Raw genomic sequence first — 26,233 nt, forward strand, 5'->3', positions numbered from 1 at the left:
TTCTTTGGGTTCAGATGCTGGTAATTCCATCCATCCATCCATTAATCCTCCCATCAGTTACATCTACGGCTGCTATATCCTGTTCAGGGTCACAGGGGTCTGCTGGAGCCCATCCCAGGTCTGTTCAGGTGAAAGGAGTACACTTTGGACAGGTCAGTTGCTGGTAATTCAAACTCTCTTTGTCTTGATCAGCCACAAAAGGAGTAACCAACCAACAGTGAGCCCAACCTATAAGATTTATTAGTTTTACCACAAAAGGAGACTTTTGTAGGAACTTCTGAAAAATGGCCCAGAAGGAAAAACCTCACTGGAGAAGAGCTGCTCCTTCAAAAGGAATCTTGAACATGTTGTCTGCTTTCGGCATCAGCAGATTAAATTAAAGTGTGTTCCTCGTCATACAACTCATTCAAAGCGCAGCCATTTGCCCCTGAGCCACGAGTTTTATCTAACATTAAAATCTCCAGTTGCTACTTGTTTAATGCATAACTGACTTAAAGAATCCTGCTCCTGCCCTGTGAAGCTCTTAATTGCCTGAAACCAAATTACATATCTGACATGCTTTCAATTTATCAACCCAGCAGCTCTCTCAGGTCACTAGACAGACGTCGCCTTCCAATTCCCACGGCTCACTCTGAATCCTGCGATAGGGATCTGAGTACAGAATCAGAACAGCTGTCATCCCCCTGCTCAGGTTGACGTAAAGTTTTTATCACTAAAGCTTTTTATTTGTACATGAATTCTGTCCATGTTTATGATTTGAATTATAATATTCAATTTAATCTGGGCTAATCTATTTCAATGCTGCTGTGGCTTTTAACGCGAGATGAGTGATGTTATAGTTTAACACTTTACAGAAGCTATCTGCAGACTTGCATCAGTCCCCTGTTAGACGGAGGTGTTTCCTCCCAGGGGACTTTGTGATCACACAGTGAAGTGATAACAACCATGCAGTCTTGGGAATCACTGCCGTGCAATATTTTTACAGATGGTGAGGTTGCCAGTATTAAAGGTACTTCCAATAATTGCTTCTGTCTCTGGGTAATATGTAACCTAGATAAAGTAAAGCCGTTTCCTGCCGCTTCACTTACGCTTGATTTGTGAATCCTGCTCAGTCTCAGGTGGCTCTTTACCCTTTTCAATTGGAAGAAAAATCCCACTTTATTGCAACTTAATTTCCTGATTTATTTTATTTTGGCCAACTTTAAAAAGAAAAAAAAAAGAAAAACTTGAAAAGGGTTTTAAAGAAGAAGAAAAAGCCTGCTAAAAATACATTTCTTAAAGCAAGCTGATGGTGATTAATTTAGCTGAATCAGGTGTGTTGGAGTAGAGACGCATCAAAAACATACGGGGCAGTGACCCGTGACGGGCGAGTGGGGGGAACGCTCATCTCTTCTGTTAATGTGAAAGCTAGAAACTGACATTAGCTTAATGTAAATGAATTATAGTTGACAGGATGTAAGTGGAGTATAATTGCTTACTGAACTTGTTTGCTTTCCCTGTAAAGTGATCTGAGCTGACTCGTTACAAATTGGTGCTGTAACTAAAAAACTGAATCACGATTAGCAGGTGGATACTCTCTTCTCTAGAAGAACCCAGGAAAACCTTGACAGAGGCCAGTTTTTCACTGTAAAATACCGTAACACACTCCTAGTAGTTCAGAAGGTTAACATTTACTTGTGTAACTTCTGTATTTTTTTTGTAGGAATATTCTGCTTAATATGTCCCTCAAAATAGTTTCCTCTGACAAGCTGAAACATCCCTTTCTGAATGTTTTAAACAGGTGACAGTACAGCAGTTTTCTGCTCTAACTCAACTTTATAAAAAGCCTCGTGCGGAGATGCAGGACAACCCATCCAGTATAGTCAGCAGGTTTGTGCATTTAATGTAATTTAACATTAACATTTGGCACTCGGAGAGTTCTCCACTAAAGTGCTTCTACAGCCTGCATGTGTCACCGTGTTAGAGTCATGTGTACAATAGTATTTTGGCAACTGTTTGCATTTTTACTCAGAGACCTTTAAGAACTGGCTTCATCTCTTGAGCTGACTACTCTTCAGAACTGGACGGGCACCGGTGCTGACTCAGGGATTCACAGAACCCACACCACAATAAAATGTTAAAACAAAAACCTTTTATGAATTTAAAATACACCATGATGTGTTTGAGAACCGGTTTCTAGGTATATAACCAGCAAGACTATGTTTTACCAAGATGGTGGAGCATTTCTCTGGGTAACAATTACCAGATCAATTCAGTCACCAATCAGAAAAGTGCTTATAGCCTTGTCTAATCTCTCTTAGCTGGAGTCTCTCGAAGCAATGAAACACAAGTTATTTGATCAGGCTAGCAGACTCGGGGACCTGAATCGACACGTGGCTGTTGGAGCGTTAAAATGAACAGGATTACCACTTGTCCAGCTCTGCAGGAACCTGTTGCTCTGCTCTGCCACAGCTGAACAGAACCACAATGCCAGTAAGTCACACATTTCCCACTCCCGAAGTCCCACTGCGCGTTGCTGGCATTTCCTTTTTAGTCTGGAAGATGCAGATAAAAAATATTACTATATAAAAAAGCGAGTGTTCGGTAATGATGATGTGGGAATCCTTCGATGTGGGAATTCAACCCCCACCTGTCCACTTCTCCCTCTGCTCAGGAGCAACAACCCCCAGAGATGGAAAACTAAAATGCCGTCGCTAAACTTTTCCCACTTTTGATAACAATGATGGTCTGAGTTAAAACTGAGAAGATTTGTTAATGGTTACGCTATTTTAAGAATGAGACGCCAGCTGAATTTTTGCTAATCATCCATGAGGTCAGGACATCACAGATTGGAAGCGTTTCTTTAATCTCAGCCCTTGAGTCATAAGCACGCAGCAGAAGGGTTTGTCATGCCTGAGCTCTGCCTGCGGCACTCTTCCTGTCACCAAGGAGCTGACGGCAGCAGGGTTTCCCTGCCAGGCCGCAGCGGGCCGAGGCGGGCCGAGGCGGGCCGCGGCGGACGCTTGGGAGCACCAGCTACAACCAGTACTCGAGTTGAGGGGGGATGAGGGGGGATGGCATCCCCCCCCTGAAATAAAAATGGTCAAAATCATCCCCCCAGTAAAACTGCCATCCCCCCTTTCCATCCCTAATGTCATTTCATCAATGAATGTGGTTTTACTGCTATTTCAACATTTAGAGTCATCACCAGAAAAATAACAGCAGAAAAATAACTTATTTGACAATTTTCACCTGTTTCAAGTAAATTTTTACTTGAAATAAGTAGAAAAATCTGCCAGTGGGACAAGATTTATCTTCTTATTACAAGCAAAAAAAATCTTGTTCCACTGGCAGATTTTTCTACTTATTTCAAGTGAAAATCTACTTGAAACAGGTGAAAATTGTTGTTTTTTCCCAGTGATGAGTCTTGTTTTAAGTGTAATGAGATTTTTTTACTAAAATGAGACATTTTAACTAGAAATAAGACAAATATTCTTGTTAAGATTTTGAGTTTTTGCAGTGATCCATTCTACTTATCCTGTGAAGGACAGAGTCATATTGATAAGTTCAGAAAACTGTTTTTTATTGTTGTGTTTTGATGTATTTGATGTAAGCCCAGTGGATATTTAAAGCTTACAGAAGGCTGCATTTAACTGCTGCTATGTCATTCCTGCAGTATTTCTGCAGGTGTTTTGGTCACTGCTATTATTTGTAATATATTATATTATTTGTAATCAGCACAAATTATCTGTCCCCATATGATAAAATCCACCATCCCCCCTGATTGTTTTATACAACTTGAGTACTGGCTACAACCCTGCTTAAACCAGACAAAGAAAAGGGTAACTTAATTTATCTACATGACATCAAGTCTGAGAACTCCTGTTCTGTTCTCAAGTATAAAATGAACACAACAGATTTGCTTCTGTAAAACTCGGATATTCCTTGTCCCCTTGACCGTATAATTATCACTTGAGGTAAATTTGCTTATTCATCTCCTCTGCAGATAAATGAGAGCACACACCATTGCACACCTTGTGCTCATCAGTTACCCGCCTGAGACAGGTGGTGCTGGATAATCAGCACGCGTGCCCTCTCAATAGCAGTGTGTGCTGGCATCCTCCCCTGCCACACTCTCCCCGCCCACGCGCACCAGCGCTGCAGATGGGCTCTGGTGCGGCGTGAGGCCGAATGCTCCTTTACAGTCCTCCGCAGAAGGAGAAAAGAACACTCTTCCACTGCGAAACATTTAAAAACCCACAGCGACAAGGTCAGAGACCAGGGAGCAGGGGAATCTGGGGAGGTGGGTGGATTTGCAGGTTCCCTCTGTCGTCATTTTCATTTGTTGACTAATATTGGGAGCTTTACTGTTTGGAAAAATCATTTTGATACACAACATTGGGCTCTTGGAAACTTTAATATACAATAGTTTTAATAAATATATATGTGAAAAGTCATGATTGAGCTGGAGGCGTGGTAAGTTAGATTTACATAATGGCCTTCTGACTGTTGCTTTTGAGAGGATTCTTGTCATCGGGAACGCTGAAAGCAGGAGGAATATCACAGCTTTGAGCAAGTGCTCTGATTGAAGAGTTTTTCTTTCATCTTGAGAGCGACTAGCTTCTGGTTAGCGTCTAACAAACAAAAAGCAGAACAGATTCTCCCACTTTCTCCAGGCTTTACTTCTGAGGACTATATTCTCTCATCAGATGGACCGATTGGCCAAAACCAAGAATCAACCTCTATATATTTCTTTCCTGGTGTCGTCCCACACCCATGTATGATTTGATTGGCTAGCAAATATGCGTTAAAGCTGCAGTTTGATTGGCTGACTTGGGTTAAATTGAACTTTTCTCAGTTTTTAAAGTGAATAATACCTCCAAGTAAAAAACATATCCACAATTCAGTTCAGCAAGGCATGACATCACCCCAAACTGGGCCCTGTTCTGTTGATGCGTCTGACGTGTACATGCGATGATCCGGCTCTGATCACATTTCTATTCCCTCAATTCTTTCATGCACCTGCAATTTTATAGACGGGGTGAGAAAACAGGCTCCACTGAGGTGCTTCCTCCAGTCGTCACAAAATATAATGTGAATCCTCCCTAAACAGCAGTGTTTATGTTGTCAAACAGTTTCAGAATTACAGGCCAATGGCAAATAAAGCGACTATGGCAAGTATTTTCTGGTGTCAAAGTTCAAATTTTAAGAAATTTATTCTGACAACGACCCTACTGGTCATTGGTTGCACTTTGACATTTTAAACATCTTGTTCTTGCTTGATGTAATAAAACTTAATAAAATGTAATATAACCAGGTTGCGTCGATGTGAATCACAACCTATGTCCGGCTGCATCATGTCAGTTTTACACCTGCAGAAACAGACAGGGAACAACGTGAAACAGAAGTCACGGCGAGACTCGGGACATCACACAGCAGGAGAAACTCAGGACCTGTGGACCACCAGGCCGCCCTGAGGGGATTTCTCCAAATTGCTCAGCGTACAGGGGCTTGTAGTCCTCCAGGTCACAGGACACTGAAGTTGTGAATCACTGACACAGTAGTGTCAGCTCTCCTTCCCCAGACAGTTTCCTCATGATTCATCATGCAACCAGTCATGTGACTTTCAAGAGTCTTTGCAGCCTTAAGATATCAGGACTCCCATGTGATACTGATGCCCTGCAGGCAGAGATGCAGCTATCTTAAGTCAAATCTACTATTAGTTTATGGAAAACATGAAATATTATCTTAAAATACTCAACCTATTTTCATGTGTGTGGTAAATGGACAACAGGGACAGAGTAACAATCACTAATGCTTTTTAATATATCGTCCTGCTTTTAAATTATGAATTCTGTTTTATTGGTGTTTGATTGTAAAGCACTTTGGTCAACCTTGTTGTTTTTAAATGTCCTCTATAAATAAATGTGACCTTGACCTAAAGCACGTAACTGCAGACATCCTCTCACGTCTTTGACCTGTGAAGATCTCACACTTTCCTGAGCAGCTCTCGTGAGCCAATATGGCTGAAAACATGCAGATCTATATTTGTATAGCAATGGAGAACAATGCATCCTTTATTGATCCTTGAAAGATTGACCTTTTTGTGAGATAAAATCTATTAAATACAAACTGCAACACACTCAAAGTTATTTCTTAGCACAGAAAAAATCAGGTCAAGCACAGGGTTTCCAAAGCTATGCTTAAATTCAGTTTGCCCCAAACACAGGAACGGATATTCCCAAACGTTGCGTCAGGGCTTAAAAAAAAAAATTCAGCTGCCTTTAATGAAGTCCCGCCTGACACTGAAGTTCTAATGTATATTGTATACATGATGTGAAATATTAACACCACAGATGCAATAGTTGGTTGAACGTGTCATCGTTAAAACAGAACAGTGCAGAAGTCTTGTAGATTTGACACGATTGTCTATAATTCAAATCAACCCATTTGTGAACTGATGAGAAAGGAGGAAATCTTGACTCAGCTATAATTTGAAATACATATGTATTGAGTTTAAGAGGGCTGTCAATGATATGACTGAACGATACTTGCGGTTTCACCTCCTGCTGTCAGATTCTTGATAATGAAGAAGTGGCAGTCGGGCATGAATCCCATCAGGACCGTCAAAGAGCTTCAGCTGATCTGATCTGCCTCATATTCAATCAGGCGTTATTAAGTGTGCCTGAAAAAGAAAAGATGAATGGATATTTCTGCCTTTGATTCTCTCAGAAAAGGTTTTTGTGCTCAGGAATGGCTTTGACACATCTTATTATGGGACATAGGATGTGATTTGTTGCACTGCTGAGCCGTAATCAGACAGAGAGACATTTGAATTGGCACATTTGCTGATAATTCAACATTTGAACAGGATTCTCAAGACCTGAAGTACTTTTTTTTTTTTTTTAACAGGCAAATGTACTGTAAAGGAGGGTCTGAGTTGTTAAACTCACACAAACACACAGAGTAAGGCCCAAGAGAGGGGTAACATGAACCTGCTGACAGAGGGCAGGAGTCAGGGTTAATGACCGACATCAGCACCAGCCTCCCCAAAGGGAAAGAAAGGTGTTTTTAATCTGTATACAGATCACCGTAACTCCATTCAGCATCATCCACTCACACCAGGTTATGGCGATTAAGTGCTCCTTTATCACTTCTTGTGCTACAACAAAGGTCCAAAACAGGATTAAGCGGAGATGTGGAACGCTGCCGCAGCTAAAGCCACGACACTTTGAGAATCCGCTGGCAATGAGAGGGGCCACGCTGCTGCGGGGCAGGATTACCCAACAAAGAGATGGAGGGATATGGAATGGAAGTGCTAGAGCGCCCCTCCACCTCTTTTATCTTGACATCCAAACCCTTAAATGCTTCCCATAGCATCCCGTGCTTGTTTCCATCTCTCATGTCTGCGGCGTGTTATTTGTGGCTGGATGAGTTAGAGTTCAGGGCTGCAGCAGACGTGCTTCATTCGAGCAGTGAGAGCAGAGAGAGCAGAGAGAGGGGCATTCATTCATCAGCAGGGAGAGCAGTGCAATCGCGCCAGTAAGAGTAAAGCAGATAAATGGCTAATAACCTCAAGGAAAGAGATGATTCATCACTTCCTAATATTAAGTTCATCTGAGGATTGCCCGTGGGGATACATCAATGTCTCTTATACTCCAGACCATCTTGTTTGTTACAGTGAGTCAAACTATGAAGTGTTTGGGCGAGGAAAAATAGTTCATTCAAATAAAGCTTCTTGTAACAATTATTTTTTTCGATTAAAATGTCAGTAATCTGCCAATATATTTCATTTAAAGGAAAATAAAATACGCTGGTATGTTGTTTTTAATCTGAAGCAGTCGTGTTCTTGCTGCTCCGTACAGAGAAATGGTGCTGCTTCCTTCAAGCATCCCTTTTATCAACAAGAAAAAAAGACAAGAAAACACTTGAAATCGACATCAAATGGCAAATTTCAACCATTTTTGTCTTATCTGGGGTACTTCTACAATAGCTTTTGCACCACAGACTGTATAAGAAGAACTGGACAAACTTGAACTAGTGGAAGGAAACACTCTGAAGCCTTTGGTTTGGAGGGTCTGGATGACAACATATTTGCCAAAAAGCCAAAATCTAAAAATGGGCAAATGGGTGGAACTAGGAAGCTGGTTGGAACACTCGCACTTTAGCTCAGTTCCTACAAGTTAGCTGTTTTAGCTCAACTTAGCTTAGGCTAACCAATAATACTAATCAATGTCTGTCTCAGCACATGTATAAGTTCAAGGGTCGCTTACATGCATCACAGAATGATATTGTAATAGCACTGACCAACCCTCGCTACAGCTCGGTTCGCTACCAATCGCACATGCCGAAACATTGGTACGCATGCCTTGTATAGTTTTTATTGCTTTTATCTATTTTAATGGTGCTTTTCTTTTTTAGTTTGATGTGTATTTATATTATCATGTATTTTATGTGTTTGTTGTATTGTAGGCTATGTCTTCCTTTACCCTCTTTCCCTGCTGACTACGGTCGATAATAAAGATGATGATGATTAGCAGGCTTCTACTGGGGGAGGATAGCGACTTCAGGCTGCTTTATGAAGCTTCCTCCTTACCCGGCCTTCCCGGTTGCCCAACACTGGTCCCAGTGGCCTGTTAGTACATTAACAGCACAACAAGCCATATTATCTTTACATACGCATATAAGTGCATAAACCGCCCTTCATGGGCGAGTAACTTGCTTCTGAAGCCAAGGAAGTGCTTCCTTGTTTTATTCAAAGGGGAAAACCAGATTTTGCAGCTTGCACCCGTCGTACCTCCAAATGATACCACGAAAAATATTTAATGAGCCATACAACTTCCTTGAATACAAGATGTTGTTATCATAAGTGTTTTTTTGATTTGTCAAGTGTCTGGTGGTTCTGCTGATGGGTCTACTATCTACTGTATAAGTTTAAAGATTAAAGTAAACTGCACCTCAACCCTTTAGTTTTACACTTTCTCTCCTGTATTTATATTTGATAAATAAATGTTTGCACTTTGTTTTATTATTGGCCACATTTCACAGAACATTGTACTATGTATAACTGTGCATGTGACAAATATAATTTATCTTGTGATGAACAAAACTTTGAGGGATTAGCAATATTTTCAGCAATGACAATTCCAGTAATCCCAACATATGTGTTTGGCTGCGAAAGCTGGGAGGCTGGATTTAGCAATCAAGAAAAAGTTGAAAATGTTCATTTCATCTTGTAAAAGCTGCAACTCTGAACTGCCAGAATTGCTCTAGCAATTTCTCAGTAAATGTTCAATGGGTCTTCAAATAATAGAGAAAATACAACCTTTATTTTTCACAAATATAGCCACGGCCTTAGTGGAGAGGTCAGGGGCGTTTCCTAATTAAAGACGGTTGCTGGGAGACAGCTGCTGTTGAGGAACTGCTCCCCAGTATATCATCAGTTAAGGGGGGTTGATGTTGGACATGTAAATTGATGGATTTGATCAGTAAGTCATGCAGCAAAAACTTTTTTTTTTTTTTTTTTTTTTTTTTTTATAGTAAAGTAAAAGGGGGCAACATTTTATATATTGTCCAAATACTTCTGAGCCCTTAAACAAGAAGGAATATTGCATAAATGCTGTGTTTCTGTAAAACTACTTTAATTAAGTTTAAAAGTCCAAATTATGAACACATCTCGATTGTGTTGGTATATAAACACATCATAACAACTGTTTTTGTCCAAATATTTCTTCCAGTGCACCATAACCCTGCACCCTCCTGCCTTTCTCAATCAAAGTGTTATGCTTGAGACTCTGTTTCAATTAGCAGCCACCAGCGATAAGGGAAAAATGAAACACTACATGAAGACTCAGAGGATAGCTTATGCCATTAAAAGTCATCCCTCAGGGGACATGAATATCTGAAACAAATTTCACATGAATCCATCCAGTAAATTCCTAACGTCTGAATCGGGAGTGAGAGACCGACACTGCTACACTCACTACTGTTGCACAAATAATGACAAAAAGGCCTCCTAGATTAAGAAAATACTGATCAAACAGCTACAACCAGCAACTGTTTGCATGTATTCAGTAGTTGAATAATGAATGTGAGTCTGTCAAAGCTATCTGTAAAAACTAATGAGGGAAGCGGAGTTGCTGCTTTCACGACACGACTGGATCTGGGGAACAAACAGAAACACCCTGCCAGCCGCTGTGGAAGCTCCGCCACATATCCATTGATGTAAGGACATGCAGCCTTTGCCGCTTCTCCACAATAGCGTTTATGCCGCCAGTGGACACCGAGGGCCGGGGCCGGGCCAGAGATGAGCCATCGCTAGGCAACAGATAGGAGGGAATATGCAGCACTCTGTTACCACTGGAGCTGCTGCACTGCTGGAGCTGCACGGCCCCCTGACAGATAGCAGTCTTGGAAGAGAGAGCACAAAAACAAACAGTCACATTCACATCGTTGCCCATTTTCATGGTGCTTTACATAATGCAGGAAGCAGAATGAATGCAATATTTGTGCCACCCCGGCTGTTAAAAAAAAGAACAAGAAAAGTAATCACAATAAGGTTGTAAACAAGAATTAAATTGAAGACTTATAAATAATCAAAGTTGATGATGTTTATGATGAAATTGTATCCTAAATGAAGTCTTCTATCATGTTTGAGCTATGAAAACACAATTTCCAACTTAAAGCTCTAAAAGTATAGAGCATTATAGCAATCGAGGATGTTTTCTTGAGAGACTTGTTGCTGGAGGATGTATGACTGAAACCATGGATCATTCATGAGGTTTAAATCCTAAGTTCTGGTCTATAAATTAACACTTTTACTCATCATTGCCTAACACGGTTGTGAAAGAGGATAAGTGGTGGTTCTCTTATCATCAAACCCTTTGACACATTTTCCCCTGCTACTAAATACTGCAAAGTCACGAAGCATCCCTGTTGTGGATGAGAAAACTCCTTCGTAGTCCAGTAACTGTTAGGACCATGACAATCATGGTTAACTTGCTGCTGCATTAAAACAGCATCAATATTCAACAGAGCAGAAAATAACCACCAACAAACGCAGCACTTGTTGCCAGTCTGGTAATGTTACTGGGCATTAAAGGGAAATAACTGAGGGTTTATTAGAACGCTATAAACAGGGCAGGAAAAACATCAACCGGATTGTGGACTGCAACCGTGAAATGTCTGTTTTGTAATTTGGTCGTTAACATCTTGGGTATATTTTTGGTACCACAGTTGAGTCATGATGGATCTGACGGAGTCAGAGTCACCACACATGTCCGCCAGGTAACAAATCTGTTGACCCTAAATATAATCAACATTTCTTGAGGTGGATTCACTTTGGGAGCCAACTTCAACTGGAGTTTTAGCTACATGAACTTTTCAGTCCTGAATGTTTGGGCTTATTGGAAATGCAATTCTAAAGTGTAATAATTTGATACAAACATAGCCCTCAACATGTGCTCGTGAAAATAGTTATGCACTCCATCTGGATTCCTGCGCTCCAGGAATAGAAAAATGACTAATAAACAAAAATAATTTTAAATTTAAAAGTTCCATGGCTGTTTTTCTAATTACATATTTCAGGAAAGAAGCAGGGTTGTGGACAGATTGCAATAGGAAAATTAAAGGTAGGCGGTGATTTCTGGATCAATATTTGAACAAAACAAGTATAGCTAAGTCCCGCCCCCACCTTTTTTTTTTAAGTGTAGTGATGTCCCATCTTGCTCTGAAATATTGGAATCCCTCCTCTATATAAACTCTTTTTTTAGCTGATCAGAGATCTATTTGATCTGATGAGTGAAGATGACAGTTGCTAGAAATGAGAATAGGTCCAGCAGTCGGTTGCCTGTTCAACAGCCCACAGTAGAAGGTGGTGGAGTTGCTGGATGATGTTTTTAGCGTATACAAATTAATTTATATTAATCGTCAGTTTTAAATGGTACCGTGATGAATTTCATTTGAATTCATTTTTATATTTTTTTTTTAATTTTTGGCACTATAGTGGCCTTTTTTTGTTTAATTTTTAAATAACGCTCTTTGTTTTAATGTCTTTGTAAAGCACTTTGAATCACCTTATTGAATTGTGCTATAAAAATAAACTTGCCTTTATTCAAAATAGGTGGACAGGAACTGGGTAGAGACAGGTTGGGATTTGAGCCTGCATGAGGGAAACGGTGTCCGCTCAACCCACTGAGCATCCAGGGTCCCTCCGCCTTTTTATTTTCATTGTATAGATCAAGATGGTGTACCATTTTAGACGAATTTTGATTGTTTTTTCCCCCACTTTTCTTTTGTGCTTACGTAAATGAATCTAAGACCTTGTGTTGATAAATAAAGTACTGCATTTAGTAAATTTAAGATGCATTTTGTGACCGATTACAGAGGTTATACAAATTTGTAAAATCATTCATTGTAGAATTTTGACTTTGTAAGTGGATGTTACAACAATGCTCGCTAAATAAAGTTATATGGAGAACACTATAAACAGATTGTTACTAGATTTTTTCTTTTTAACTATTAACAGTTTGCAGCTTTATGAACTGTATGTATCAGATTGGGCATTGGAATCGGCAGATACTTAAGAAATGGGATCAAGATCAGGGACAAAAGTTTTGTTCAGGAGAACCCTGTACACGGGATGGTGCTGATGTGGAGAAACAGTGTGTGACAGGGTTTTTTGTGTTAGAAATCACTTACCTCTATCTTTAATGTCATTATCTTTGAAAATTGTGATAACTGGTTTATACTGGTTTAAAGATGAAGCATCCATATTTGAATTATTACCTTCTGTTAAGGCTAAAACTTCATGTTCTGACATTTTATGGCCACAGGACCAATTATTAAATCCAACCCAATCGCAGTTCCATCCTCAGGTTTTACCAAACCACTCCTGCTAATGAAAATTAACCTGATGCGAGAAAAATAAAATAAATGTGTGGCTAATATTGAAGATTTCCTGCTTTTCTATATCCTGTTCACGAATGGTTGCCATAAATTTAGCAATGGAAATTTTCCGCAATTTAAGCTAAAATTACCTTGTGGACATATTTAACCAAATAATTTGCTTTATTGAACATATAAGATGCCTTCACACAGGTAACAAAAACAGACAACTGATATGCTTGAAATGAAAAAAGAAAAACCCACATTTTATTGCACTTAAGTTATAAGAAAATAAAATTCTAAGTGAATCAAACAAATACACAATCCCTTTCAGGTTTTTTTGTCCGTTTTCTTTTTTGCCAGGCAGTTAACATGAACTGAACAAAATAAAAACACCTGCAACAAAATCTGATTTCTCAAACCAGATCATAAATTAAAACAGACAGAGAAAACAAGAGGAGATAGAGCAAGATTGTTTTTTTTCTTTTTTCTTTTTCTTTAATATACAGTGTTATACCACTTTCACAGTTCAGCTTGAGTTGTGACTCTTGGAGATTGAGACGATTTTGTTTGGCTACAATGCTTCTGTTCACGTTTGTTGTTATTTTCCCCTCACTGACAGCCGCCCCATCGACTGCAGCAAATGTAACACTAAGACTCTCGGCAGCTCCACCAGTCGTGTTGATGCTCGTGATGGTCTCCTCTGTTGCTTCGGACATCTTTGAATGGAACAACAATCACACACGGATACGGACAGTTCTTTCATTGACGTGTTAAAATCCGTACATCTGCTAGTTTGATATTTTTTTCCTCTCAATTTTTTTTCTTTTTTGCCAGTCCACACAGCATTTGTACATTTCCCCAAAGAACAGGCTGAAAAACCTTTGTCCCAAGGAATGTGTTTACAAGTTGCCCATTAACACGCCAACACACGCACTCATGCACTCACACACACGCATGCCAACAGTGTACATCCCCTCAATTCCTCTCTGCAGGCGATCCCGACAGATAACGAACCCGTCGGATGCGCTTCCTCCTCTCAGCCTCGTAGAGGCACGTTTTGGCTCAAGTTTCAGTGGCAAAACAAAAAAAAAAAAAAAATGAAAAGAAAAAACAAAAAGTTGGATATATTGTCATGTTTTGTTTCTTTTAGTCCAAACATACAGAGTTCAATTTGGAATTTCGCCTGGGACTAAAACGTCACAGCAAGTAAAAGTTCCATTTCTCTTTTTCCATTCACTTAGCAGCATAAATACAGTTTGGCCACTGGGAAAAGCAGGAGAAGGGAAGGGGCTGAGGGGTTCGGGTGCATTAATCCACAGCGCATAGAGCAAAGAACTTTTAATTACCCCCCTCACAGCGCTGGAACTGAGGAAACCACCCGAACTGGACTGAAAAAAAAAAAAAAAAAAAAAAAACTGGACAGCACTGACACTTGTGGAGGAAGAGCTCCAAAACCAGTGATGTAGAAAACAGAAAAGGAAAAAAAAACAAAAAACAACTCATGTAAAAAGACAAAGAAAAACAACAACATTGTCACCGAGACAGCATATCTAAACTGGGTGGGCTTCTAATACTGGGATTTGCACAAAGAAGGGGGGGAAAATAAACCCATTTCATATGATAAATCACAATGGTATTGAAATTCACAGTTGTTTGTGTGCGAAACTGTGGAGAAATTAAACAACAGAAATTGAGTGAAGAACAATAGAACGGAAATGGAGTGACAAAAAAAAAAAAAGGGCCTGATTGCAGGCTGAACCTTCCAGACGCTTCTTTTGCTCTCCACTTATTCAAGCAGCACTTTAGGAGTAACTGTGTGGAAATTCACCTCTAATGTCTCCCGGCTTCCTCGATCTTTAACTACGGTCAATGTTTTTCCACTTTACGGCCATTTGAGTGTGTGTGTGTGTGTGTCTGTGGGCGCACGCTGATGGATGGGTGTGTGTGTGTGTGTGTGTGTGTGTGGAGAGGGGGGGGGGACTTAAAAAATAATATATCTCTGTACATTTCAAAATCTGTCAGGCTTGAGCGACACCAAGTCTCTATTTGAAGCCGACCCTGAACCGGTGAGGTGGAGAGTCGCTTCTGAAGAGTCCAAATCATTCTGTTCTTTCCTCTTCTTTCTCCCAGCTAATGGAGGGACAGATCGGTCGGGCTGCCCCGGCCCCGTTTCCAGCCGGATTCCTTACTGATCCACCTGGCGCGGGTGGGAAGGGGCTGAACACATGAGGTTTTGTGTCTTTGTCAGTAACATTTACCCAGAAGCGGGGAACATGGGAGATGACGGAGGACAGCACGGCCCACTGTTCGTGGTGGCGGTTGTACATTTTGCGAGTTTTGTGGGAGGGGAGGTGTGTTGGGGGCGGGGTGGGGGGGGGGGTCTCTGGGTGTTGGCCCTCTGTTTACCAGGCTCCTCGTCTCCCATTCCCTCTTCAATCCTTCCTCTCTGCGGCCCGCCCTTTTGTCCTTCGGGGCGTCTCTCTCACTTCATGTCCACGTCAAAGTCCAGCACCAGCAGCTTGGTTTCCTCTGTGCCGTTGCGGCTCCCCACCGCGCACACCAGCTTGGTGTTGGAGGCCCGGATGCGCCACACCACCCCGCCGCTGCCGCCGCTTTCCAGAGTCACCAGGTTCCGGATGAACTCGCCCGTCTTCAGGTCCCACAGTTTAACCGTGCCATCGTCCGAGCTGGTGATGACAAAGTTCTTGTTGAACTGGAGGCACGTCACGGCACTCTGGTGCTTGTGCGGACCTGCGCAGAGAAAAAACAAACAGACGGAGGGTTGGAGTGTGAAGACAATTATTTATTCTGTTCTTGAGAGATTGTAACTTTTCAAACTCTCCAGCCCGACATAAATTACACGCCTCTTTCGTATTTCCATCAACTATTAGAGGAATTAGAAATGGCGCGGGATGACACCGACTCATCCAAATAAGAGCCTTAAGGGTACCAGGGCTTTTGTGATCAACTACTCAATTAAAAAGTTTACTTCTCATTTAACTAGATTCCAAGGGTTCAGCCGTGACTGGCACGCAACGCTCCGACAGCTCAAAGGTTCCTCTAAAGGCCAAAAGATGCACGGTTTACGTCAGCGTGCTGCTGAACTTCTCGTTTGTTTATTTCAGGATCAACATTAACTGGTTGGAGCGGACAAACAGGCTGTGAAGCTCTGCTTCCTGGACACGGCTGAATAGTTGCAGAGATTAGGAGTTTGGCTTGTTTGGTCTCCCCCCCACCCCTTTGTTGCAAGAGGATCTTGGCAAAAACACTCTAAACACATGGTGATGGCATTAAAAAAACACCCAGGCACAGTCTTTATAAACCTTTTACCCCTTTAACTATGTTGTTGTGGTGTTTAACATATCTGAACGCCACAGAATATGACAAAACCTTGATTGTTGACACTTACACCCCCCCCCCCACCTTTTTATCAGCTGACCGTTAAAGTAGACAAGATGCAACACTTGCCACAAATTAAAAAAAACACGTCATTAGCATTTCATCCCGTTCTGGTGTTCGGTCAAGCCTGTTCAAAGCTCAAACTCTGTGCAGTGACCTAATAAATGAACAGAGTGGGGAAGTGATGTTCATGGCATCACAGAGTGCATGAGTAACCCTCTGCTGTTGGAGCTTTTAGTGCCTTTTTTTTCCCTCCTCCAGGGTAAATTATAAGATTAGTGAAGCCTCGTCTAGTATCTTGCATTAATCTGGAAAAAGAAAAATTTAAAAGAATTAACATAAACAACAAAGCCCGCCCCTGATGGCTGCACCGATGAGTATCCATGTGGCCGAAGACGGCAGAATAAATGAACCAACGTCAGAAGATTACCGTACTAGTGAAGCGATGGATGCTGGTTGAAGACCCTCGCTATAAGAACATGTAAACTGTATGAAGTGAATTTAAATACCTGTCTTGCAGACATTTAAAATGTGACATTGAAAAATCAAGGCAATGTTGATTAAATTACTTGTTTTCAACATTTAATCCAATAAAAAAGAAAAAAAAAAATCACTTCATCATAGATTCAAGGATTCAGAAAAAGGTAAAGTCAATTGTGCGCACAAGAAGTTGATTTGACAACTCATTTACAGGAATTCATTTAATATCCAAACCTGTAAATCTGAGCATTAGTAAAACCAAAAATGCAGCGAGTGGAGGGAAATGTTTTCAGAAATGTTAGTTTATTAATCTATCGAATTATTCACTTAATAAAACTTGTCACTTTGGTTTGGCTATTATAAACATCACATACATAGGAAATCAGGTGTAAACGGCCTGAGTTGGAGCTTAAATGCGTCACATTTAAAGAGCTTGTGTTCAGCTGTTGTATCTTAATTCAAATGTGCACTGGTGGTGAAATAACTTAAAAAAAAAAAAGCAATACATTTTCTACCAGCATTGCTTTCTCTTTAGGACAGCAGCATTGGGATTGCTCTTCTTTTTTTTTTTTTTGTAAAGATTGCTCACAGCTCTGTAAACAACCAGTTCCTCTTGAGTGGATAACGTGGCAGGTGGTCGATGAATTTTGTGAGGACCAGCTGTCAAATGTTGCATTAAAAGCTGCATGCAAAGCTAAAAGAGGAATAAATAAAGTTGCTAATAATGGCTGTGATACCGATGACCTCTGAGCTCAAGATGAACTTTCTGCCAACTTGTGCAAAGAAACCCTGCTATGGTAAAACTTGCTTCTCCATAGATCGCTCAGGGTCACCTTGAGGGGTGCGATATTCATTCATTCATTCATTCATTCATTCATTCATCTTTGGAGCGGGACAAGGACCGGTGTTTCTAATCCACAGGGGAATAATCCTGCAGTTGAAATGAATTTTCTTTCTTAATCTGGAGAACCAACAAATCTCGTGAGGTTTACCACCTCAGCTACAGTTTAATGAGAAGAAACCCGTCTTTGAACTCTGCAGGGTGATTTACACAACAAATCTGGAAATTTGCATCGTCGAAGCCAAGATAAAGAATACGCAGGTGACAACAAAACAAGGAAAGACTCTTGTTCCTGCAGCTGTTGTGACAACACAGCGAGTCTTCAGACTCTAGGTAGGCTTTAGGATGCGCTCCATTAAAATGCAGCAGCTCAGTCCTGTCTGAGGGTTTAGCCGCTTCTGCTACACCTCCCTCTGGCGCGTTTGTGCGCTGGCACTGGGCCACTGATAAAGCAAAGATGGTGGCGCTCACTGCCTTCATTCATGTGAATTTGAGGCTGTAAATGGGCAGTGACTTGAGATTTCTCAAAGATCTTGAATATAATATCTTAAGTCAACGAAGACAGCGGAAACAAATACATAATCTAGTCCTGCAAAGTGAACTGTTCTTTACTGAAGAAAAAGCTGTTTGGATTTAATATCTTTTCGGTTTTACAATTCCTTTTCAAACTGAATTTAAAATCTCACCGTGAAGAAACACATTTTCAAATTCTGTCTCGGTTACTTCAAAGGCTGAGTTATTAACCCGAACATCCAACAATGCCCCGCACCCACCCCCAGCCTATTTGCTTCTACCCCCACTGCCACAACAAAGCAGTGCGCTCCATCATTACCTTTACTTTCTTCTGATTAAAATAATGGCTTATTGTAGAAGTACCGTCTTATCAAAACACACTAATGAATAGCTGGACTTGTCCGCTGACCTAATTAGGTGACCTACAAACTTCCCCAGCCCCTGTCGTTCACTGCTCGACCCTCTCATCAGCGAGGCAGACGCTCGTCCTCCTCCCCCCGTCTTTACCTCTCAGTCTCTCCCTCTCCCTCAGCTCGCAATAGGACATCCTTTGTTCAGCTTCTACATGTAGCCGTTTGAAAATCTACAAAACGGGGTTGTACTTTGCTAATGAGGGCATTTAGAGGTGGGGTACCAGTTGCTGCCACACTCATTCAGCAAAACAATTTTCAACTTCCTGTGAGATATTAAGTGCCGTTAATGGCGTTGGAACTATTCAAACGGACACAAAGGTAATGAGACAAAGCACGCGCTGCCAAACGTTGGCTGAGTACTGCACATAAGCACGTCATTAAATATGGGTCTAAATGGACTGTCAGGATTAAAACACATGTGATCTTATGTGTCAGACTGTCCTCGTCATTTTTTCTAGATATATATGGTTACACATCTGTGGTAAAGATGCGTAGCTCTGCAGCAGTGGGATAAATGTACCAACATCACATCTGATAGCTGCTGCATGCGTCTGCGTCACATCTAAAAAGCAACAATGGCGATCTTACCAAGTTACACTCGGCATGATATGTACGACAGTTAACGAGGAGCGAGTACAAGTCCCTTGCAGACTCAGTAGAACGCAGTTTAGTTAGGAATTAAGCCTGATTTATGGTTATGTAGCAACTATGAAGCTCACACACATTTACGTTCATCTGTCGTTTGCGTGCCTCGAATTACACAACCAAATACTGATGCTGAGCATCTCTCATTTATAACAATGGAGCAAATACAACTTTCGTTTTTTTTTTGTTTTTTTTTAGTGATATTGCAGTTTGCTGCTTTGAAAATGATAGCTAAGAAGCAGTTGTTGTAAACGCATAGAAATAATTTTAATGCTAACATGTAAACCGATTGGATACGTTCAAATTCAAAAACACTATCTCCTGGGAGAATTAAGTTAAATCAGCGGCTCCTGCTTGTAAATAACTTGTTTGTTGCTATGGTTACTCATCATAAAAAGAGTTGCAACCATAAAAAAGTAACCCTCAAGCAACACAGCACCAAAACTGGGATGAAAAATAATTTAAAAAGCAGTGACATTAATGATAACAGATACCTGAAGAGGCACATGTCAGGTAATGATGTAGGGTTTCTTACTAGGGTCATCAGTTTGATGAAGCCAAGATAAACCACAACTTAATTTAGCAAGAAAAGAAAAAAAATCATAACATAACACCAATTAAATAAGCTTAATCATATTCTAAAGCCACACAGGGCTTGTTAACATGAGGTCTCGAGGGAAATATGACATTCTGTATTCAAAAAACTCACAGTAAGAACTTCAGCTAATACTTTACTTCTACTGGGATCCAGCTGATTGGACTTTAGTAAAACCCTTGGTAGTGGTCGCTACACCGCATCATCAACATCCCACATATTGATTTGGGTTTTTATGTTGGACGCCCTTCCCGACATAACCCTCTCCATCTATCCTGGCTGGAAGAATGAAGATGGTAGAGAATGTCTGATACTCTACCATCTTCCAGTTGGTAGGAAGTTATATGCTCATAGATAATTTAAAAAAAATCTCTGGACAGATTCCAGTTTCATTTTATGTGAACGGTGAAATAGCCATAATTCCCACTTCAAGTGAATGCAATCGCACTTTTATGATTTCCAACAAAAATGTCAAACAAAGCATTCTTGGTGTCATCATTTAATAATATATTTAAAAATGTTTCTCTGGTTCCAGCTTTTAATACCATCCGACAGCCCGGTCACAGATCTGCATAGTCCAAGTAGCGAGTCTCTCACCTTGCAGGGTTTGTAGGCACTGGCCCGTCTTGATGTCCCAGATCTTGACAGTGGAGTCTGCGTTGCCTGAGACCAGAATGTTGTCTTTCAGTTCCATCCCGCTGGTGAGGGACTGATGCCCCGTTAGCGTGTGGATGCAGTTGCCCGTCTCCACGTCCCAGACCCTTATCGACGTGTCCAGAGAGCCGCTCACCACATGGATCCCATCAAACTACAGAGAGAAGAAAATCATCGCCAACAGGTTCATTTCGCAAGACAATCGGTGCTGTCAGCCTAACGTGCAGTTGATGAGAGACGCACAAAAATAAGAAGACATTATATGGAGACAGCACTTCCACTAACAAACTGAAGATTAAACTCATTGAGACTGATGAATTTTATTGATCCGTGGGAGCTCATCTTTTTCTCCCAACAGGCCGCGAGAGAGCACCAATGCTTAAAAGTCTAATATAAAAAAGGTAATACAAAAACCAATCTATCAGTGCACTGAGCAGACTCCTCTACAGCTTAAGTGCTCTGTAATAGCGCAGCGTGGAGGGAGGACATCTTAAAGGACACATGAGAATTACGATATTTTTTTAATACATTCTAATTTGCAAAAACCCTCACTTGACATGTTTATGATTTCGTAGTTCAATTCCCAACTGTTGACAGTTTACAAGAAATGAAATCAGGTTGGTTCATCAGCCGTGCTGTTTTAACACCAAGTTGTATTTCAAGTATAAAGGTGGACTGGTGCTGCCGAGGGCGCTCACCTGTAAGGAGTACACTCTGTTCGTGTGGCCCTGCAACGTGTGGAGGCACGTCTCTGTTTCCGGGTCCCACACTTTGACCATGAAGTCGTAGGCACCGCTGACTACCCGTCGTCCGTCATACTGGACGCAACGCACCGCCGCCACGTGGCCCATGAGGACGTGTAAACACTGACCCGTCTCAATATCCCAGACACGAAGCGTAGCGTCACGAGAGCCGCTAACCACCCTGAGAGCAGACATGAGATGCAAAAGACAGTGAATGTTAGAGAACGGGAGCATCGGAAAACAGTTCAGGCTATTGTGGAGTTCACAGGGATCGACACTCTTTCAACTCAGTCAATCTGCAAGATTCAATTTAAAAGTCCACACAAGTCTTTATTCATACTGACGCAGCTGTACTGACAGAATAATGAGGCTGGTATGAACATTTTCTTTCACTCCTGCAGCGTCGCATTCATGTTCATACTTGAATATACAGAAACTCCTCCGACTCTGAAAGCTGCCTCGAGCGATGCATTCACACAAGACAGAAAGACAGATGATAGGTTATAGAAACAGAAACTCCCTATAGGGGTTATAGTTACTCAAGGATGTTTTTGCAGATTGTTAGGGTTAGAGGAAAAACAAGTATTGAATCTGGTTACACGATTCCCCTAATGCCCAAAAGACTGTAGACACCCCAGAAAGGGCCTTCCACAGCAAGACGTTTTCTGTTTTAAAAGCTATTTCCAGGAAAACAAAAAAGTCGCAGCTACACAAGATCACACTCTTTACTTAGTAAATGCTTCACAGCACTGCACAGATGGAAATCACCCACATGTTATTCACCGTCTGCAAGCTTGCAGCCGATCCGCTGAGTGAGTAATCACATGCTGCACAAAAACCTTGGTGGGCCCTAAGGCGAAAAGAGCACTTTGAGTCTCCAGAGTGTGATACTGCGTGAATGAGGGAGCAGCAGTTCACTTAGACGGCTCACAGGATCTATTTAGTCACTACGAAACCGCATGTTCATTTCTACAGATACTGTCCTCTTTGAGTGCCGTGGTTGCTCTTTTTTTTGCCAGATTAAGACGGCTGTTATGAATGAACAACATTAAAGGAATAGTTCATGTTTTGTTCCTTCTTTCATGATATGGTTGTTGCCTTTTATGCATTTTTTCTACTGATTACATTAAGATATAGCATGTGATGTAGATATAGTTTGAAAGGTTCAGAAATATGACCATTACAGGAATGTAGGTCAGTTGTCCCCACTTGTTTTAGGACTTGCATGGTCTTACATTTAAATTGATTATCTGACAACCCTTTTCATTATTATACAAAAATCCCTGAAGCAGGGCCGCTCGGTGGCGCATTGGGTTAAGCAAGCAGCTCATATACTGAGGCTACAGTCCTCCTACAGTGGTCGCAGGTTTGAATCCCGGCCTGCGCACCTTTGATACCTGTCATCCCCATTCTGTCTCTCTACCCCCTTCCTCTCTGCAACTTGAATAAAGGGCCACTAGAGCCCAAAAAAATCCATGAAGCACTGAAAGCTGTCACTTTGATACACAGACAGTCATTTTTTTTATATATATAAATACATATACACACACACACACACACACACACACACACACACACACACACACACACACACACACACACACACACACACACACACACACACACACACACACACACACTTCAGACGTTGCTTCATACCTTTTCTCATGTAGGTGCATGCAGCGCACTGTTGAGGTATGCCCATAGAGGGTGTGGATACATTCTCCCGTCTCTGCGTTCCAGACCTTGAGTGTGCGATCGGTGGAGCCGCTGATGATAATGTTGTCTCGCATCTGGGATGACCAGACGCCCCCCGTGTGGCCCACCAACGTCCGCAGACACTGAGATCACAGAAGAAGAGGAATCATCATGAATGTATTCCTCTCTGCCACTGAGGATGATTGAAAAGTTAGTTTGAAAGACATTTGGGGGAATTGCTTTTTATACATATCCCAGTTTAATACCTCGAAATCTGATTTGGGATATTACCGCTGCATAACCCCATGTTGCCTTCCGGGGAAAAATAAAAGTAAAGTGACATTTATGTGACCTTTCATCAGGGAAAAGGAAAGAAAAAAAGAGCCCATGCATGCCGCTGGTGTAGTGGGACAAAAATATCTCCGAGGCCTGCACAAGCTTTTATAATTGTTTTCCCTCATTTATTGAAAAGCGGCCAATTTCGCAGAAAGGGTTGACAACAGTTTTCAATAAAATGCGGCCATTCATCCTCATTAGTGATGGTAGATTAGCTATCGATTGCGGCAGATATGGAAATCTTTCTGATCAATTCAAAGTGCGTGTCCACAGTTTGTTCAACTTGTGGCGTCGTTTAATTATCCCAAATGCATTAAATTGAAATTCTCTGAGGGGAGAAGAGCAAACACTCGCTGCAGCTGTGTGAGGTTCTCAGTGAAGTGTGTCACTGAAATGTACGACATGCGACCCCTGACTGCAGCTGATAAGCGACTGATCAGTAAATGGCTGTGAAACAAGATGACGATGCTGCCAGACGGTCCTCCTGCTTCTGAGTAGAATCACTTCATCGGCTGTGATCCACAGCTGCATGAACCTTATGATCAACTTCACTCCAGTGTTAAGCTCTTCATTTCACTACATTTGTAATAAACACGTCTAATTTCTGTGTACCGTTTGCTAACAGGACTGCAGTTTATTGGAACTGCGCTGGGAGTACACGAAACTGAGATATTGTGTTGTGAATCACACACTGACAGGAGTGCTACTAGAACAAGAACAAGTATAATTAAAGCCCATTCAAACACTGCGTGGGAAGAGAGAATATCCGAGATGAAGGGCTTCAGCATCTTTATCTGTCTGCAAAACACAAAATAAGCCCATCCGTGAGAATGAGGGAAGATTAACGCTCTTTTACTCCACCGCTGAAAGCCTTTTCTGAAGACACGAGGCTTCATACAATTCTTTACATTTATATTAAATCCTCTCTTTGTTTTTGAGGAAAACGAATGGGAGAGGATCAGGTTCAGATGGACACTGGGAGGAACAATACAAGCTTTGAAAAATTCTTGACCTTAATGGGAAATATCACAAAAAAAAAGGTTTAATGGGGCTAAATGTGCACTCAGCTCATACACTTTGTAAAGGCTAAATTAAACAGCCTTGGGCGACGCCATCAGACAATTACGGAGCTACACCACATAATTAAAAGATTAACCCAGCCACAGTCTCATCTAAACACTCGACAGTTGGAAACGGGAAAGACAGGACTAAGAGGTCAAAACAGTCTCTGGAAAATATTCTCCCCGAGCCAAAATACCAGGCAGCTCAACAAAAGATGTAACATATGACATGTTTGCATTCTTTGTTTCAAGGTAAGTCAAAAATACTAAACTATTTCCTGAATTACCCAGGATAATATATGTATAAATTAAAAAATTGTTTGAATTGAACAGTAGTAATTTCATGATCTTATAAGACTTCTGTTCAGCAGCTGCAGCATCTGGCGGAGGACACCTCTGCTTAGATACGCCGGCAGTCCACAGGTCTGCCATCTTAAATCTGCGTGACAGCTCAGGCTGCCGCTGACAGGCACCGCCAAGGACACGCACTGCTCTACTGAACACAAGGCAGCCACCTCTGTAGCAGAGAGATCTGGGAGGCCATTTGTGCTCTTGGATGCAAGACTCGACTCTGGCTGAAGGTGGAGTCATAAAGAGAGGGAGAAGGTCCATCCACTTAAGAGACAGCAATCAAGTTTCATTTGAACAACAGGTCCTTTAGTGCAATGCAACAATTTGTCATCAGATTTGATTATTAAAAAGGTACAAAGGTAGTATTCATGTAAAAACCTGATATAATCATCCATGAATTGCCTCCTTGCAGGGGTTAAGTTGGCAAGGACAGGCTAAAAAACCAGCAACAAAGATAAAACATTAACAAGTATTTGTCTTGGAGGTTGTTGATGGCTCGGCCGTAATGATGGAGATTTGTTAACCGTTTAAAAATTCAGGCCATGTCCATGCAAATGAGCCCGTTATGTAATAATTGGCTAAAAATGCTCAGTGAGTGAAAAATACCGCATTCACAAATCTTTGAGGAAGGGATTTTGGAGCAATTCTCTTAACAATTGATGGAAACATCTGTCACAAGCTTGTCTGCAGCACATCCGACACAGTTTCCAGTCGGGTTGGGGGACCGTGTGTCGACGAACATGAAAACATTTTGAATGATGTAACAGAAGTTGATTCATCCCCTCACAGGGGGATCTTTCTGAGTGCTTTATATTAAATACTCGAGTTCGGAGGAAAAGCAGATGTGTTCACAGAGTCCTACCTTTGGCAAAATTTGTCTACACTGTGACCAATGTCTATTTAAATCTCATCAATTTAAACCCTTTACCTTTGGTGCGGGCTATGCGAGCTGAATTTCAAAGAGAAGAATGCCACTTCACATTCAAATGGTATCGAACATCTGAAGGTGAGCGGATTAAATCACAATTCGTCATATTTGCTTTCTATTTCTTATTTCTTTTTTTGTTTTGTTTTGTGGTAAATGATAAAAAGGACGCCCGACAGTATATGAAAAGTTGTTAAAAAGAATGAGTGTGAAGATGCTGGTTAAAAACGTATGATGAATAATATTGCCATGGGTAAAAAACTGGAAAAACAGAGCGGTGGACTCCAACAATAAGCTGGTAAAAACTCATAAGACGTTTGACCGCAGAGAAGAAACATAAAAACAAGAGCTGGTAGTATTATTGTATTTTTACCTCAGCATTATTGGCATCAAGAGCCCCCCTCCCCATCAAGGTTGACTCTGTATAATTGTCTCTTTCCCTCTAGTGAGGGATTCTCTCTGTTGTTGAGAACTAAGAAAGGGAGGAGATGAAATCCACAGAGGATGTGTGTTCTGAAGAAAACACTCCTACTCGGGATTTAGGCTCATCTCTTCCTTATGACTAATGGAAACAAACAATCCTCTGGCAGCCACAGACAACCACATCTGATATTCTCTGCATCCGTGCTGTCGCTCTGAGCGCAGGTAGCTCTAAGGCACTAGTAGAGGCCTGCTGGTGATGTGACTCATGAATAAGGAGCCACTGCAGCTG

At 41.3% G+C, this 26,233-nt stretch overlaps 1 protein-coding gene across 4 annotated transcripts in view; it reads right to left on the bottom strand.

Annotated features, from left to right (window-relative positions):
• Nucleotides 1-13,028: 13,028 nt before the first annotated feature.
• fbxw7 (F-box and WD repeat domain containing 7) overlaps nt 13,029-26,233 on the bottom strand; it is a 117,335-nt gene continuing 104,130 nt past the window's right edge. For all 4 annotated transcript variants that reach the window (XM_061718602.1, XM_061718594.1, XM_061718588.1 and 1 more), the window contains 4 exons: nt 22,810-22,991; nt 21,106-21,331; nt 20,351-20,561; nt 13,029-15,618 (listed from right to left, as the gene is read on the bottom strand). In XM_061718602.1, coding sequence (XP_061574586.1) covers nt 15,350-15,618; nt 20,351-20,561; nt 21,106-21,331; nt 22,810-22,991 — 888 coding nt within the window. In that variant the 3' untranslated portion in view covers nt 13,029-15,349. The remainder of the gene's footprint in view (nt 15,619-20,350; nt 20,562-21,105; nt 21,332-22,809; nt 22,992-26,233) is intronic.

The sequence above is a fragment of the Cololabis saira genome, chromosome 1 (genome assembly GCF_033807715.1).
Source record: "Cololabis saira isolate AMF1-May2022 chromosome 1, fColSai1.1, whole genome shotgun sequence".
NCBI lineage: Eukaryota > Metazoa > Chordata > Actinopteri > Beloniformes > Belonidae > Cololabis > Cololabis saira.